An 18185-nucleotide genomic window follows, 5' to 3' on the forward strand; every position below is an offset into this window, starting at 1 on the left:
CAGATTGGGCACCCATTCCTGACAGCAGCAACCATTCCAGTCGGCATGTACCCTGGGGAAGAGGCAGAGGGCTACCAGGGACCTGCCTGTCCCGTGGCTGGAGCTGACTAGAAGTAGCTGAATGAGATTATGTAGTGGTGTCTGTTGGCTCCAACAGCCCTGACCTCCCCATGGAGTTTGGGAAGTCACAGCCCCTGCAGCCCACACAAGCCACCAGCTGCACATCAAGCGCCAAGCCAGCCCTGAGCACCATGAGGTCCCTGGCCAGGCAGAGGCCAATTGCTCACGTCTGAGGTGCAGGAAGAAGTTGCTCCCAGCTCTATCCCAGTCCAGCAGGGACACGGCACCCTGCCTGGGCACCAAGCTGGGCATGGAGCTTCTGGCACTGACCGGTTTGCGGAAGGGCAGGAGGATCTGGCGCCGGAGGACATGGAAGAAGTTGGCTGGAGTGGAGCAGTTCACGACGATCCAGTTACACTCGTAGAGCTGACGCACATCAAAGTCATCCAGCTTCTGCCTCGGCCAACACAGGTGAGGGGATTTCAGGAAACACAAGGTACCTCTTGGCTTTGTGGCTCCAGCAGCAGGGAGAGGAATGGTCCCCAGCCCTCCCTCCCTCCCCTCACTCTCCAGAGCACACAGAGACCTACAGAGGCCTGTGAGGGACTCCAGGGCTGTGCCCTCCACCTTGGTCTGGCCATGGGGGTGGCCAGCAACCCCCTCTCATGCCACTTTCAGGGCCACCTCTGCCTCAGACTATGCCACAGGCCCAGGTTCCACGGAGGTGCAGCCTGAGCACCAGGTTCAGGCCCTTTCCCCAAACCCTCCAGGCAGCATAAGACCAAGGCATCCCATGCCTCCTGCCATTGGCTCCCACTGTGCTGAGCACACATGGACATTGCTGCCCTCCACCCAACCCAATCCCAGGAGGGTCAGGCTGAGCACCACACCATGGGGGCCACCACTCACAGGGAAGACATCAGGATCATCGTTGCACATCTGCAGGAATCGCTCCGGGCGGGCAGAGGAGTGCTCGGGACCCTACAGGGACCAAGAAGGGGAATGGTCACTGTGGGCCAAGGCAAGCGTGAGAACTCAACATCAGGCACTGCCTCATCACGGGCAGTGCTCTGTCCGTGCCGCTGCTGTCCAGGGTTCTGCCTCCAGGGTGAGGCAGGGGAGCCCTTACCATGCCCTCCATGCCATGGGGAAGCAGCAGGACAATGCCGTTCTGCCTGACCCACTTGGCCTGCCCAGGACAGATGAACTGGTCGATGATGCATTGAGCAGTGTTGTGGAAATCCCCAAACTGGGCTTCCCAAAGAACCAGGGCATTGGGACTGGCCATGGCAAAGCCCAGCTCGAATCCTGAGGAATAGAACAGTGAGAGGGCTGCACTACCCTTCCAGAGCAGCCTCACCATAGGCAGTGAGCACAGACCCTACTCACTTACCCAAGACACCGTACTCTGACAAGGAGCTGTTGCAGACAGTGTACGGAGCCTGGTTGGGCCAGAGGTGGTTCATGGGGATACACGTCCTCTTGTCCACATTCTGATCATGCAGGACATGGTGGCGATGGCTGGAAAGGGAGAAGAGTAACTTCATCATCAGCCTTTGGATCCCTTCTAGAAAGGCTGGAATTGCCTTTAAAGTGTCCAAAAGCAGGGCTTTACCTAAATGTCCCCCTCTCAACGTCCTGGCCACTCAGGCGGATGTGGATGCCCTCTTTGAGCAGGGAGCCAAAAGCCATGTACTCTGCCAGGGCCCAGTCGACTGTCCGGTTTTTCACCATCTCCCCACGGGTTTTCAGAATACGGCTCAAACCTGCCGGGACAGGAGCCGGTTCATAGCCAGCATGGGACAGAGCTCCTGTGACACCAGGTTTGTTCCACAACCAGCCCACGGACTGACAGACTGCAAGTGCTGTGCGCAGAGGAATGGATTCATCTCTTCTGGAGGGATGAACCATGGATGAGGAATTGGGACTGCAGGGAAGGATCAGCTCCAAAGAAGAGCAATTCCTTGGTTCACTTTCCTTACTCACAGCTCCCTTGTGAATGAGTTCTCAGAGTGAGGAAGGAACCTTAAAGATCATCCAGCTCAACCCCTGCCACAGGTGTTTCTTGCACTAGAAAAAACACCTTCCAGTAGACTAAGTTGTTCCAAGCCCTGTCCAACCTGGCCTTGAACACTTCCAGGGCAGCCACAACTTCTCCGGGAAACCTGTGCCAGGGCCTCACCACCCTCGTAAGGATGAATTCCTTCCCAATATCCCATCTAACACTGCCCTCTAGCAGTGAGAAACCATTGCCCCTTGTCTTGTCACTCTGTGCCCTGGTGCAAAGTGCCTCTCCATCTCTCTGGAAACTCCTTTAGGCACTGGAAGGGTCTCTAAGGTCTCTCTGGAGCCTACCTTCCTCTTTGCTAGACTCACTCAGTGCTCTTGGAGTCCCTGCACTGGTATAATTTTTAAGGCCTCCTCTGGACCTGCTCTAACAGGTCCAAGTTTTGCTTCTTCTGGGGCCCCCAGAGCTGCACATGTGTTCCAAGCAAGGTCTCAAGAAGGCAGCACACAGGGGAAGGATCCCCACCCTTGACCTGCTGCCCGCATATATTGAAGTGGTCCAGCATATCCCTTCCTTACAGGCCACATTCCAGCCCTATCTCACATCTCTCCTGAACAAATGCCCAGTCTGGCACAGCTTTCACAAGCTCCAACCTCCATGGATAGTGAAATCCTCCACTGGCACTGAGCTGGCCACTTGACCAATGTGTGTCAGGTCCTCTTCGTTGAGGCCAGTGGAAGGGCATGTCATGCTCCGGGGCTGCCCATCCAAAGTGAAGAAACCTGTCGGAGGAGAAACACCATGCTGCAGGATCTGTGCCAGATCCATTAGGTCACGGACACCCTCAAGCAAAGGTTGCAAAAGCAAAGGTGGGGACTAGAGGAACAAGAAGAGCACCATTAACTTCCCCTGCGGGGTGGTTTACTAGAGAATCTCTGCCATGGCTCTAGAAAGGCCAGGTACTTTGCTATGGCCTCAAGATCTCTGCTAGAGCCTTACCTGGCCAAGGTGAGTCCAGCCAGTGTTTGATGTGCAAGATCTTCTCATCCTTGGATCTGGCATGGGCCTCCTCACAAATCTTATCATACTTGGCAATTTCCTCCTGAAAGGCAGAACCAGGAGGCAGACAAACATTAACGAGGGATCTCCAAACAAGGGTGTTGAGCCTGAGGACCTTGACATAAGCTTGCAAGGGTGCTGGAGGGCAGAGGTGGTCCCCATAGCAGGAAGTCCAGAAGCTGTGCAGTTCAGCCTCAGAGAGCACGGCCACAGTTGGGACCCCTGTACCCCGAGGCATAGCTCTGCTACGCTCAGAGCTGACATCATCAACCCTACTGATGCAGAAAGGGGGTGCCAGGGCACGCAGGGCTGGTGAAGAAGCCTGGTTCTGCCCAAGGAGCAGAACCAGGACAGGATTGGCCCCAGATACCTGTGGCCACAGCAATCCTAAGCACTGGGATCCGCCTGTGCTGCAGTGATCCAGAGCTGCATGGCCTGTTCCACTCTGATCACAGGGTGATCCTTGAACTAGATGTTCCTGCACTTTTCAGAGCTGGCACAGTTCAAGAAAGAGCCTTGGCTCTGAACTCCATCACTGCCAGGTCTGTAGCCCATGCTCAACCCCAGCACAGCTCAGCTGCCTTTAGGTTACAAGCACAAGCACCCTTCATATGGTTCACACCCAGGTCTGAACCACATAAGTAGTTTTCCCTGGAGATGCCACCAGCAGTTTTCCTTTCAGGCCCCACAGATGGTACCTCATACTCTGGCTGATTTACCACCCCCTGGGAAATCAGCAGCTCTGCGTATTTCTGCAACACCGGCTTCTGTTTCCGGATCTGTTTGTACATCAGGGGTTGCGTGAACATAGGTTCATCCATCTCATTGTGCCCGTTGCGCCTGTAACAAACCTGCCAGGAAAGGAAAGAGCCTTTGAATGCAGCTGCCTGTGACCTACCATTCCAAAAGCAATTGGGAGCTACCTGGGTCATGTGAGGGAGGGTCCTGAACAGCCCAGGAGGGACCCAAGCATACCCCTGGCAGAATCCCAGCTTCAGGGACTTGTACCACATTCCTTACCAAATCCACCACCACGTCCTTGTGGAAGGTGCTTCGCCATTCTGCTGCCACATTGCACACATAGACGACAGCCTCAGGGTCGTCTGCGTTGACATGGAAGATCGGCGCGTTGACCACACGGGCTACGTCAGTTGGGTATGGGGAGGAGCGGGCCATCCGGGGGTCTGTTGTGAAGCCAATCTGTAGCAAGTGAGGGGAAACAGAATGAGCACATCTGGATTTGGGACACGTCTTTGCTATGCAGCTCCTTCTTTGGACACTGGTGTCACAGCTGTCTCAGCATGAGGCAGCTGCACTTCACTGTCCCAGGAAACTGTCCACACAGCTCCAAGAGCAGCTCAGCTGCTCAGCTGGGCTGTGGATGCACAACCTGCCTATCTCCTGTGTCTGGACACAGTGGCACATCCAGGTACCTGATGCAGCTGTGGGGACAGGCTTGTCCCAGTGAAACGCCTCTGGTTTCCATGGTGGCAGACAGGATCAGGCCTGTCAGACCTCGCACACTGGTCTGACATCAGGTTGTATCATCTCTGCACCAGACTGGGCTCAAAAGCTGCTGCTGTTAAGCAGCTGGGTGAGAAGTACCCCCTGCTGACCCCAGGTTAGGGCTCCTGCCAGGAACACTGGCAAGGAAACAGCTGCTGCTGGTTCCAGCTACTCCCTGGCCCAGAGGCTGCAGAGACAACTCTGCCAGGGACCCACAAGCACAGGATATTTGCTCCTCACCTGGTTGTTGACCACAACATGGACAGTGCCATGGGTGGTGTAGGAGGGAAGGTCGCTCAGGTGAAATGTCTCATACACAATGCCCTGCCCTGCAAATGCAGCATCTCCATGCAGAAGGATGGACATCACCTGGGAGGGGAGAAGCCATGGCGGTTATCAGGGACAGCGAGCAGGGCATCACCAGGAAACGGCCCAACTCTCCTCCCCATGAGCTTTCAGCACTCCAGAAAGGACAAGGAGCAGCTCATCAACACATCCAATACCTTCCCAGGGGATGGGAGTGGAGTCAGCCATGGCTGACACACCACTGGCAGAGACTGTGGCCACCAGCCCCACCCCAGCAAGGTCAGCATACTTGGGGCACCCTGAGCAGACAGCAAAACACCTGGTATGCCCCACCTGGGCAGCAAATCCCATTCCCAAATACATACATCCCAAAGCAAAGCCTTTTTCTCACTGGAAAGAAGAGAAGAAAGCCCTGTTCCCTCACACTTTCAGCCCAGAAGCCCCATGGGCAGGAGCAGACCCAGGAGCTTCAGAGCCACTGACGTTATTTTGTCACCATCCCAGGGGCTGGCTGAGGACACTGCCTGCCAGGCGAGGACAGGATCTGTCTATTTATACCCAGCCCTTGAAGTGTAGGAGGGAGGGAAGCTCTTTGGATCTCACTCTTCCACTTCTTGGGGTTGGAGACAGGTCTGCAATGAATCACACAGCAAACAGCTCCCTTACAGCCCCTTCCCACCGGGGTGTGGAGAACTGCCTCCTGTTGCCAGCTCCAGCTTTCCCAGTCCTAGGAATGGTGATTTCTAGTCACATTGAGATCCTGCTGCCAAGCCCTCCAAGGGGTGGTGGCTTGGATTGCCTTGGGGTTCCGCTCATGTCCCTCTCTTTCAGTCAGGGGCTGTCCATTTGCTGTGCCCATAGCCCAGCTTAGTCAGTTCAGAGATGAAGAAATCAGAGATGGGAGCCTAGGGTGGGCAGGCCCCTCCCCAAGTTAATCTCCAAAAACAGAAGGGGAAGGATGGGGGAGCAAAGTCAGGGTAACAGCAGCGGAAGGAGCACATCAAACAGAAAACAGACAAGCTACTTCACTTTCCCACCAGCCTGTCTCCATCAAAATCCATCCAGCCTAGGCCTCTTCACTACACACATCTGAGCAGCACTCACCTTCTTCCCCTCTGTGTCTCCACAGTAAAACTGCTCTGCCTTAGTCTTGCCTTGAACAACAGGATCAGCTGCTTCCAAATGAGAAGGATTTGCCACCAAGGAAAGGGTGATGTTCCTGTCAGTGACGCGGTTAATCCGCCGGTGGTACATTCCCAGGTGGTACTTCACATCACCGGAGCCCTGGTGGAGAGGAGAAGAGAGTCACCCCTAGGAGCATGAGTGGCTGTTGGGTGTGGAAGGAGACAGTGTGCTGGCCCCAAGGCTGGAAGAAGGTGGCATTTTTTGGAGGTACTGCCACAACACAGAAGATACTCACTGAAGGAGCTGAACTGACACCCAGGAAAGCCTGTTCCAGGTGTCAAACCACCACCAACTTCAGACATGCACCCAGCCCATCTAAATACAGCTGAAGGTGTGGGGGATGAAGCAAGTGTGGTAGGTTGGGCAAAGACCCTGAATAACAGGTAACACTTCCCTGTACTCTACCGGCACTGCAGCAGCACGGCCATTCATGGCAACATTCCCAATATGTGGCCAGGTATCCCACCAGGACACCTTGAGGCCCCAGGCTGCTGCTTTCTCACCTTGAAATCCCAATGAAGATCATGGCAGGATCAAGCCAGCCCAGCCCAGCTTCCCAAAAGCCATATCATCCCAGCTTATGATGCTGAAGCTTTGGAGCCTGAGTTTATTGCAGTGACAAAGCTGCTTCTAGAGCTGCTTCAGAACCCCCAGATGGGGACCAGGGGCACAAATTAACTTCTGCTCCTGGCCACCTTCCCATCCTCTCAGCATCCACCCCAAGGCTGCTTCATGCCCTGGAGAGCTGCCAACAGCCAAGCTTGTGCTGGAGACACCAGCACACATCACCCCCAGGACAGCAAGGACAGATCAGCACTGATACCTCTACTAAGACTCCCATCACCCAGGTGTGCTCGCAACGTGGAAATACTTGTGACACCAGAAGCAGTAGCACAATCCAGCCACAGTCCTTGGGGACTGCTCAGGGACAGGCAGCAGCAGCCTGCTGCAGGTAGGGGGAGAAGCTCACCTCATCAGCTGCCTCCAGCTTAGAGTCGAACTGGCAGAAGATCTGCTCCAGCTCCTTCCTGATCACATTGGCGAGAACATTCAGGCGTCCCCTGAAAAAGCAAGGCCGCTGCTGGCAGCCATTGCATGCTGACAGTGATCTAAAACCCCCCACTCCCGCAGCCTACGCGTCCTGCAATGGCTGTGGGGTCACCCAGAGACAGGGACTCCTCAGAAGGAGTCGGAAGATCCCTCAGCACAGATACTACATACTTGCTGTGATGCCTCAGAGTGGGCAGGAGCTGGGATTCCAGCATGATGCCAGCTCTGACCTCAAACCACCACCCCTCTCCAAATGAATTTACAAAGAAGCTGGAAAGACCCTGATAAGCAGAGAGCAGCGAAGGCCTGAGCTCTCCAGCTGAAGTTTATCACCAACCAAGATCAATTAGGTGATGGCAGAAACCAGTGTGCCCTCCAGTACCAAACCTCAGCAGCATCCCCCGCATCCCCCCCACTTCTACCCGCACCAAGCAGCACCATGACTTGAGGCAAGGTTACCTGTGGGGCATCCCCATGATCACATAGTCCACTCCCTTCTCACTTGATTTATCAATAATGGTCTTTAACGCTGGGATCAGCACTTCACATCCCTCCAGACCAAAACGCTTCTCTGAAGACCATTTCCGATGGAGGAACTCTTCAAACCTAGAAGGCAAAGGGAGGGAGGGATCAATGCCAGGGCTACGGCTGAGGGCAGAAACCAAAGAAGGGACAGGGACTGCACCAAGAGAGCCACAGCACTGACTGATGCTCAAACTGGTACCATGCAGCGCACAACAGTCACTTCAGTGTCGTCCCACAGAGCTCAGCTGGCCATTTCCCCCCACTCCAACACTGTGATGCACTTAATCCTTATTTTTAGATCTTTTCCTTCAGGATCAGCCACATTTTCAAACTGTTTGCCAGCACATGATCCTGCCAGGCTGGCAGCTCACTGGCATCAACCTGCTTATTATGCTGATGGCAACAGATGTCAAGATGTGACTCAGCTGGTGGCTACATCACTGGCTGGGAGCAAACCTCCTGGGGAAGATATGGAAAAGGTGAAGCCCACACAGGGTACCTGGTAGAGCGGACCAGCCTGGCCAACAGCGTGCGCTTCTCTTCATTGGTGAACTGCATGATGCCTGGGGTCTCAAACTTCTGCCGGATCCACTGGCACTGCTCCAGGTCATTGATGAACATGAACTCCACACCGATGTGCTGGCAGTATGCCATCTGCTCCAACAGGAAATGAGGGGCCATCAGACAACAGCCAGAGCTTCAGCACCTCAAACCCTCAAAGGACTGACACTTGCAGCACCCTGCTGAATCCCAGGGCCAGGGGCTCTTTATTTCCTTCTTTACCCTTTTAGCCAAAGAGTCCCTTCTATGCCAGCAGAGACATCAACCCTCATGCAGGGCAGCTGGGGGAGGATCCTGGAGGGAGCCCAGCTACCAGCCCTGCAACAGTCCTGCTTTAAGAGCCTTGTTTGAGTTGTACACTGAGGAAAAGGGATGTGGCAGGCCATATTCCGGGATGCTGCAGGGCAGCTCGGACCATGCACTTGACCCAGCATCGAGCTGCTTAATTCCCCTTCCCTGAGGGGCCCACGGTCAGTCCCTCAAGTCCTTTACATCCACCTCAGAGGAGAGATTTTCCCTCTTTGTGGCATCACCTGTGAGCAGTCTAAAATCCCACATCATAGGGCAAGGGAGAATCCAAAGAAGCTCCTCCCACAACGAGGAGCCCATTTCTGCAGCTGAACTAAGATGTTGGCACAGTTTTGCTTCTTTCAAGGTCAACTAGTCTCAGCAGAGACCATCTGAGCAGCCTGCAGCATGCCTGAGAGCTGCTTGAGATCAGTCCGAGCACAGAAGGGGATGAAATTTGGCAGAAGAGGGGAACTGCCTGCACAAGCTGGAATTCCCAGCCCCAGGGGTCTCAAACCTGAACCAAGACCCTCTGATGGATGCCCATGCAAGACAGCAACTGTCTTGTTGCAGTGCCTGGAGAGGGGATCACTGGCCTCCAACCCACTCCTGTGCTCTTCCAGCACCAGCTGCTGCTTCAAACTGGAATGCATAGCTTGAAAGGTTTCAAAAAAGGCAGTATCTAGCTACCTGGGGTTTGCTCCACCTTGGGCAAACCAAGTGCGTTGCTTCAATGCAGCAGGAAGCTGGAGGAAATCAGAGCTGAGCAGGTTACTTGAGGTGACTCTTGTGAGTAGGGCGAGCGCTGAGAAGCAGTTCCCAAACTGAAAATCTTATTATGTGCAGGTTGATTCAGGATTTTCCAAAGACAACTGCTCTTCTCCTGCCCCTGGCTGTATACACGTCTCGTATAGACCCTTGCCCTCCTTACCTCCAGCCGACGGATGATTTCCCGGAGTGGAAGAGCCGATTCATTTCCACCGATGAATGTGGTTGTGGGCAAGTGGAAAACTTTGTCGAGGTCAGATTCATCCAGACCATAAAAGCCTGTAGGATTTGTCATGGGTGGGACAAGCAAGAGAAAGAAGGAAGGAAGAAGGATGGGAATACCATCACACGGGGACCAGGGACATTTGGAAGAGGTGGGGAAGGGACAAAAAAAAGCAGCATAAAAAAAGTAATAAGCATGAAAAAGGTTTATATGGATACAAATCAAGCCATAATTAAACAAAAAGACATTATGCACAGAACAATGAGTTATTATGGAAGGCACCACAGGAAATGAAGCACAAAGCAATGTATATGCATGGAAACGGGCAATTAAAATCCAGGGAGTTTGGAGCCCCAAGAACACAAAAAAACCACAACAAATTCTAACAGAGGGGACAGAAAAGAAACAGGAATTGGGAAGTCACCAAGCACATCAGAGGTGTCAGCACACGGTGGGAATTAAAAATGGAGTCAACCCAGAGAACGAAACAGTTAAAACACACAAAACTCAAAGGAGGGAGAGACAGAGAAGCAAGAAAGAGAAAAGGGCTCTGATGGACTCTCCTGAATAGCTCAGCCCGGGAGCAGGGTGGCCAGCAGCTACTGAGGGGTTTGGCTGCCCAGGTACCTTTTCACCCTAGCCAACGGCTTTTTAGTTAGAGCTTTTGCCTAGCTCTGCTCAGCAAACCTCCTCCCTTTGGCACTGGCAGCTGATGATTTGGAGGCAGCTCCGACTCATGTTATAGGGGCTGTGGGGAGGTGAGCTGGGCCTAGAGAGGGGCCAAGAGCTGGAGATTGGGATTTAGGGTTGCAGGCGAGTCCCGCTGTACCCCAAAGCCATCAGAGGTGCCTCACTACCCACTGAAGTTCATGGTTGTCTCTGGGCAAACTGAGGCACAGAGGAGGAGGGACAGTGCTGACCTTGCTAAACTGATGCAGAAAGGCAGAAGCGGGTCCAGGAACTGAAGAGTCCCATGACCCTTCTGAAGCAGGAATTTGGATGAAGGAGTGGGTCTACAGCCCTGGCACTTCTTTCAGGCTCCTGCTCATCCCTCCTGCCCTCCCAACAAGGCCTGGTCCCAAAGTATTTCCTAACCCCAGGGCAGGAGCTGCAGAAGACACACATACCACTACTCTTCCCAGATTCCTCCAAACCAGCCCAGGACCCCAGCCAGGGGTTCTTTTGGAGAGGGGATGGGGAACGCCATCTAAACACGGCAAGGCAGTGTAACCCACCTTCCTCAGAAGAATGAGAGGCAAAAACTGACCCCTCCTGAGCTGGCCCTTTCCTTGAACTTCATCTTATAAGTGTATCCTTTGCTGTCTGGTCGGGAATGGACACTGAGCTGTAGACAGCCTGATCCCTGGAAGTGTTCAATGCCAGGCTTGGAGCAACCTGTTCTAGTGGACTGGGTAGTATGAAAAGCCCCTTCCAGGCTAAGCCAGTCTGTGACTCCATGATGACAGGGCTGGTCATGACTCATCCCTGTACAGCGTTGAAGGGTGAGTCCAGAAACCGGGAACACTCCAGTCAGCCTGTAGTGGACACATTCTTGGCTGCCACTGCTGTTCATCCCCCTCTACTGCACACACCACCCTCCTGGACACTAGAGTCCCAGGTGAAGGAATGAAGCCAGGCTCCAGCAGCTCTGCTCTGGAGCTATGCCTAGGAACACTGAACCAGACAGGAACTGAGAACTTGGCCCCATGTCCCTGGGGCTTTTCTTTGGTTCCCATTCAAACAGAATTCCCAGGGGGAGGCAGTAAGGAGCATCCCAGACAAACTGCCTGTTGAAGGGTTTCAGGGAATCCTCAGTAATTTGCTGAAGCTTGCAGACCTACAACACAGGGCTTTGGCTTGTTCTGCTGTGATGATTTGAAGACACTGGCACACTTTGGGGAGTATCAGATTTCACAAGGAGTTTTAGGACATCTAAGCATCTTTGCTTCTTCTTTGCTGCAGCCTGCCAGCTCTGACAACGCTTGGTATTTATAGGCAGCAACACCATCACATGGAGGAAGACAAGGGACGAGCTGCCAAATTTTCCCTGCGACAAAACCAGAAGAGAGCTTGGATTTTTAGGAGCCTTAAACCAATGAGGGAGATTGAGGCCTTGTAAAATTAATATTCACAACAGAACATGTACTCTAGGAAGCCAGGCATGCAAACACAGTATAGAAAAGGCCATCAAGGCTCAAACTGAGGATTTATACAAGGCAAAGTGTCACTAACCATACACCTACATCAAGACTTTGAGTAGAAATTAAAAATAAAACATGCTGCAAAACTCAGGAATGATGGGAGATGGGAGGGGTCCACTTTACCAGCTCAGTTCATGACCAGAATAACCTATTCAAAGAGAGTCCTGCACTCCAGAGGGTTAAAGGCTCGTTAATTGCATACCTCCTACTGTTAACACTCTCAGCCGCTCCTTGAACACTGCGAGGTCTGGGGCGGGGAGCAGGGAGGGGGATGCAGAAAGGGAGAAGATAGAGAGATGCAGTCAAAGTTAGTAAAAAAAAAAACCTGGAACTGTGAAAACTAGTCATAGAAAGCACAAGTCAAAAAAATACAGTATTTAAAATACAGTCAAAATCTATCAGAGGCAAAAGGGCAGGGATGGAGGATGACTACACACTAGGCAGAAGAGAAATCTTGGTGGGAAGTCTGATGAGAGGAGGAAGGAGCAGGAGGGGAAGGGGGGAATCAGACACTGGGGAGCAGTTGAGCTGCATGGTTTGAGATCTCCTCTTGCACCTTGATGGGAGAGAGGGTGGCCTGGCATCTTCATTTGCCATGACCGAAAGCATCCTGCCAAGCTACATCACAGGTAGTGAAACCCTCTGCAGAGCTGGAAGCTGTCTCCCACAAACACCTGCTCCAGAGGGTTTGATCTGCTTGTGCTACTGGGAGAATTTCAAGGTCAACCCATGGAGGTAAGGGTGCTGCTTTTGCACAGAGGAGGAGCATTAGGGTGTAAACAAGCAGGCAGTTCATGAGGAAGACAGAAAAGATGGCAGTGCAGCAGGCATGCACAGCTGTCTCTTCTGGAGCATGCTTGGTGCAGGCAGGAGTGCCAGCACACTGGAGCAGTGGGCAAGCACGCACCACCAGAGCTGCCTCCCTGGCTAGGTTAGGTGACCTAAGTGCCTCAATCTCACCTGGGTTACAAAAAAGGCCTTGGAAACACTTGTCCTTTGGGTCAGCAGGGAAAATCAGACACTACCCCAAAGTGTGGGAAAGGAACTTAGGAGCACCTCAAGCCTAGCTCCTTGCAGGGGCTTGCCTGGCTCTTCCTGAGCTGGAGCAGGATTTCCATCAATTCCCCTTGGCATGAGGCAGCTGCCTTCCACAAGGAGCAAGACAGACAGACAGACACTTAGACACACAGAGCCTTCCACACACCACCCAGATTTTAGCATGCTAAGGTACTATTTCTTTCTTTCTATTTTCAGGGTCATACTGAGTTCCTGTAGTCCTTGTTTTTCACACCATGCCAGACCAGCTGTAGTGGAAGACCAGGATGAGATTACTTTGTTTTATTTCAAATAGAAAAGACAAGAGAAAGGGGAACTAGGCAGGTTTTCTCCCTCTGATATTTTCCCCAGAGATTGCACTGCTTAATCCAAAGACAGCTTCCAAACCAGAACCAAACCATTTGCTAAACAAAAGGCAATTGAGAAGAAGGATCAATTTATGAGATTAACCATCCAACTTCCTTGAATCACAGCACTGCCATTTAAACTGTTGGCAACTGTGATCGCACCACAAAAGCTGACCTTTAAAGGACTTCACTGCTCAGAAAGAAGAAACAAGATTGTTTCCAAGTTTCAAAACCGCCCTTGTTATTAACCACCCTGTCAAGTGCTACATATTTTTTCAAAGAAAAAAAAAGGCCAGCAGGATTTGCTTAGAAATTGGCTTTTTCTGCCACAAGCAGGCAGCACCCAACCTAAGGCCCAGCCAGAGTTCTGTGTTCTGCACCACCGCAGTTCCTTCCTCTCTTCCTGAACACTATTTGCAAGCTAAATTCACCCAGTTACAGTTAGGATTGACTAGATGACGTTTTCCAAGACAATAGTACCAGAGCAAAATCTACTCAGTATAAATAATACTTATATCAAGATAGAAAAATTTTTTGCTAAAATCTAGCTACCCGAGTCTGGGGTTCTACCATGAAACACAACCCCAGCATGAGCTGGCAGCTGACACCAATATATCTTGTTCCCAGGACTCATTATTTCCTATGAATTCATGGATTTCTGGGAAGCAAAACAACACTTTAACCCAATTACAGGTATTTTCCACCATTACATGTATTTTCATATAAAAGCCACAAAGGAACAGAGATTAAGCTTCAGGGCTTGCTCAGACACAAGAGATGCCATGCTGAAGTTCCTTCCAGCCAATGCCTATGGACTTGCTACACCTGAATGTTTCCCACCACAGGGAGCCACACTGGGACACCCTGCTTGGCTTGTGGCAACTCACCCTGGGGAAGCAGGAAAACCAGCGCCTGGACTACTTCCTCCAGATGTTGTTACAGCTGTACACTGCTTCCAACCCAGCAGGCTGGCTGGTGCTGTGAGGGAGCAGGATTGGGCTCTGCGTCCTCTGAAGCCAGGACATGACTGGAATACACCTGGCTCCTGAGAAACCAGCGGGCTCAGCAGTTTTCCAAGCTGACTTTCCCTCTGAACTGACCTTCCCCTGAAGCAGACCTGTGAGTTTAATGTGTACAAGTGGAGAGCAGTAAGGAGCAGTGTCTCTCAAGGGTCTTTGCTGGGATCAGTAGGGTTTAAATCCTCCATCAATGATATGGACAGTGGAATGATGGACACCCTCAGCCAGGTGACACCACTGAGTACTGCAGTGACATGCTGGAGGGACAGGATGCCATCCAGAGGGACTTGGACAGGCTGGAAGAGAGGGAGGGACTATGTGAACTTCATTAAGTTCAACAACACCAAATGAAAGGGTTGGGGCAACCCCCAGTCCCTGGATGGATGGATGGATGGATGGATGGATGGATGGATGGATGGATGGATGGAAAGCAGTTCTGTAGAGAAGGACTTTTGAGGTCCTGGTGGATAAGAAGCTGGACATGAGCCAGCCACATGCACTGACAACCTAGAAATCCATACATGTCCTGGGCTGCACTGGAAGTGTGACCAGCAGGCTGAGGGGGGGTGTTCTATCCCTCTGCTTCACTCAGGTGAGACCCAACCAGTGCTGCCTCCAGCACTGGGGTCCCCAGAGCAAGACAACCACAGACCTGCTGGAGCAAGTCTAGAGGAGGCCACAGAGATGCTTGAAGGTCTGGAGCCCCTCTGCTATGGAGACAGGCTGGGAAAGCCTGGAGGAGAGAAAGCTCCAGGAGATCCTGTTGTGACCTTTCAGTCTATAAAGGGCCTTAGGGGAAAGGAGCAGAGAGACTTTTTACCAAGGTCTGCAGTGCCAGGACCAGGAACAAGGGTTGCACACTGACAAATTGGATGTAAGAAATTCTTCCCTATGAGGGTTGTAAGGCCCTAGCACAGGCTGCCCAGAGCAGCTGTGGATGCCCCATCCCTGGAAATGCTCAAGGACAGGTTGGACAGGGTTTGGAACAACCTGGTCTAGTGAAAGGTCTCCCTGCCTGTAGCAGTGGGGTTAGACTAGCTGACATCTTAAGATCCCTTCCAACCCACACCACTCTGTGAGTCTATGACTTCCTGAGCAGCACAGTAACTCTGCTCCCCACACCCGGCTCCCTTTCCTGCCAAGGAACAGCTGTCACTGCCACCACTCACAGCTGACTCAGTCTGGGTTTCATCCAGACCCTGCTCTACTCTCAAAAGGGATACACATCCACCAGGCATAAGGCTTCAGGGCTCTCCTCTCCTGCTGTGCTTCAGAACTGTAGTGCCCACAGAAGAGGCAAAAAACCCCAAGTTAGAAAAGCCTTTCCTCATCCTCTCCACTACCCAGAGTGGTGAGTGGCTTTAAGTTCACCTAAAAAGTCCTCCTGCTTTCCCCGCAGTGCTGCCTATGAGCACGTCTGTCTTCTCCCACAGCTGGGTTCACAGCCATCATCTCCCCACTTCTTGCCATCAGTATATCTCAGGCACAGGACACACTCCAAGCTACAGCTGGATGGCTGCTGAGGTTCAGCCAAGGGTTGGTGCTCCAGAGAAGCACGTTGGAGACTGTGGGATGAAGCAGCTTCCTCATCATCCAGCAAACTGGTCCAACCAAAACCTACTCCCTTCCCTACCGCTCCTGTCCAAAAGTCCAGCAGATCCAGGGCTGGTGTCCCTGTGCTGGCAGATGAGTAAGGAATCAAGGTGGTTTACATGCACTGTACATTCTGATTGGCTGTTTTGATTGGCGAGGTTAGTAATCATCACTGCTGCTCTACTCTACGTTAGGAGCATGAGCATGCCTCTGGAGCACTCCAGAGTGCCAGCGAACTACCTTGGGAAGAACCAGTGCAGTGACAGAGTTCAGCAATCTCATCCTGGCTTGGAGAATGGCAGCAAACTACAGAAATCAGCTCTAAAGCACATGGAGAGGTGCTGGGTTTAAGCACTTTCAGATCAGGATTTCAAGTCCTGGGGACCACACACACTTCTGTACAACACTCATGCAGCTCTCAGTCAAACGCATTGGGAGTTCCACCTCTCTACTTGGACAGGAATGCATCCCAAAGCTTCCTTGTTATGATCACCAGTAGGGACTCATAGCTCAGTCTTGGAAAAAGGGCAATTAAAGGATTTACACATGCTGGGGCAGGCTGGAAGTTCAGGAGGGCAGCCTCAGCCCTGCAGAGATGAACCCAGTACATTCACTCCCAGCTCTGAGGGTCCCCAAGGGCAGCAAAAGGAGCTGAGAGAACAGATCTCCAGCTCCCACCACCATAAAACCTCTCTGTTTCGCATTTCCAGAAGATGCAATTGCTTCCAGCACTTCCGGGTTTTTGCTTCTGGATGAGCAAGATCAGTGGTAACACTGATTGGCAGTGGTTGAAGAAACATGAGCTGAGTACTGGAGTGACAGCCAGAGGGTGGCAGGACTGCACTGCTGCTGTCAGCAACTACAATTTTAGAGTGATCATTACTAAGGAAACTTCAGACCCCCGGCCTGTGAAGCAATCTACCTATGAAGCTGTGAAAGAGAGGGGAGCTCAAGCAATGTAGCACCAACTGCTCTCAAAGCCCTCACCCAGTTTGTCTGTGGATGTGATAATATCGGCTGGAAGGGAGGAGTCCAGATCTGCATCCAAGATGCCCAGTGGATCGAGTTGTGCTACATGATGCCCTCGAATCTATGAAATGCACCAGGAATGGAAAGGAGAACAGGAACCAAAAGGGAGAGAAAAACAAAAGAGGGGAGGGGTAAAAAAGTTAAATTACATTAGAGATTATTTGCAGAGTAATTCTCACCGACGTTTGGAGAAACAGTTACTGGCGCATCATCAAAATTAACACAACTAATGCCGAGAGGATCAAGCTTTGCAATGTGGTGACCCCTGACCTGGAAGCAACAACACAGATTAGTCATTAAAACAAGTTAATTGAAGAAACATTCCTTAAAAAAACAGAAAATTTCATTCAGAGTTTCCCTCTTTACATTTTCTGCAGAGCTACCCCAATTCTAGCTGCAGCTGAAGCCTGGAGTAGTTGGGTCTGTCACCTACAGCACATAGGAGACTGCCAGCAGCCATCAGAACTGCTCTGCTCTACCTGACACCAGGTTTGGCAAGGGTATGGGGCATGGCAAGCTCCTTCACAGCACAGACAGGGTCTAAGGGTCTCCTAATGTTTTTCCAGTGTCCAACTGGAGCAGCTCCTTTCCACAGACACAGTAACTTCACACTGATGATCTTGTCCTAAGAATCACAGGCACACAAAGAGGCGATTTGCCCAAAGCAGCTCTGGTTGCCCTATCCCTGGCAGTATTCAAGGCCAGGTTGGATGGGGCTTGTGGAACAATCTGGAAGGCTGCAGTAGGTGTCCCTGCCTGTGGCAGCAGGGCAGCAGGGTGGAACAAGATAAGCTTTAAGGACCCTTCCAATCCAAACTATTCTGGAATTATATGAATTTTCCGGATTTTGACAGATGTAGGTGTTCTCTTGCCAACAGGGCAGAGAAAACAGGCATTGCCACCAGCAGCACTAGCTCCTGAAAGGCCAAGGAACATGTCTGAGGAACACGTGCCCAGCTCTGCAACAGGTCACTGCATCCCTCTGGAGAGAGAAGCCCACAGCAGAACCTGAAGCACTCTCCTGTGAAGGGCCAGGTGGGGAAATAATGAAGAGTTTTTGCACCAAGGGAGACCTGATAGCTCCTGGCAGCAGCAGTCAGGCCAGGGATTCCTGTGCTGGGTCTGAATCCACATTGGGTGCCACAGGGAACAGGAGGTGATGAGGAGTTCGGGGCTTTTGCTGCCACAGAAGTTGGTACCCAGGGACAGATCCCAGCACGTCTCACAGGGCAAACTCAGATCATCTTGGTGGCCAGCACTCTCCAACTGGTGAGCCACAGGTTATTCCTTGACAATTTCAGGCTCAGCAATTCTGGGAATGCATCAGGAAATACAACTGCCATGGTACAGGGTGCAGAACGTTCCTTGCAAGCAATGCCCTAGGCGTCAAAAGTGCTACCA

The 18185-nt window shown here is 52.1% G+C and overlaps 1 protein-coding gene across 7 annotated transcripts in view; it reads right to left on the reverse strand.

The window, feature by feature from the left end:
- Positions 1 to 18185, reverse strand: part of OGDH (oxoglutarate dehydrogenase) — a 29514-nt gene that overhangs the window by 1388 nt on the left and 9941 nt on the right. For 2 of the 7 annotated variants that reach the window (XM_033519375.1, XM_015648819.2), the window contains 17 exons: positions 16743 to 16845; positions 11943 to 11987; positions 9480 to 9595; positions 8199 to 8353; positions 7634 to 7780; positions 7095 to 7185; positions 6044 to 6223; positions 4874 to 5002; positions 4148 to 4327; positions 3826 to 3978; positions 3068 to 3170; positions 2722 to 2850; positions 1676 to 1826; positions 1454 to 1581; positions 1190 to 1368; positions 970 to 1041; positions 391 to 513 (listed from right to left, as the gene is read on the reverse strand). In XM_033519375.1, the coding sequence (XP_033375266.1) occupies positions 391 to 513; positions 970 to 1041; positions 1190 to 1368; positions 1454 to 1581; positions 1676 to 1826; positions 2722 to 2850; positions 3068 to 3170; positions 3826 to 3978; positions 4148 to 4327; positions 4874 to 5002; positions 6044 to 6223; positions 7095 to 7185; positions 7634 to 7780; positions 8199 to 8353; positions 9480 to 9595; positions 11943 to 11987; positions 16743 to 16845 (2184 nt within the window). Of the gene's footprint in view, positions 1 to 390; positions 514 to 969; positions 1042 to 1189; positions 1369 to 1453; positions 1582 to 1675; positions 1827 to 2721; positions 2851 to 3067; positions 3171 to 3825; positions 3979 to 4147; positions 4328 to 4873; positions 5003 to 6043; positions 6224 to 7094; positions 7186 to 7633; positions 7781 to 8198; positions 8354 to 9238; positions 9444 to 9479; positions 9596 to 11942; positions 11988 to 16742; positions 16846 to 16963; positions 17055 to 18185 lie in introns of those variants that run through there. The other 5 variants (XM_033519376.1, XM_015648821.2, XM_015648820.2 and 2 more) reach the window with 4 other exon arrangements.

The sequence above is a fragment of the Parus major genome, chromosome 22, assembly GCF_001522545.3.
Source record: "Parus major isolate Abel chromosome 22, Parus_major1.1, whole genome shotgun sequence".
NCBI lineage: Eukaryota > Metazoa > Chordata > Aves > Passeriformes > Paridae > Parus > Parus major.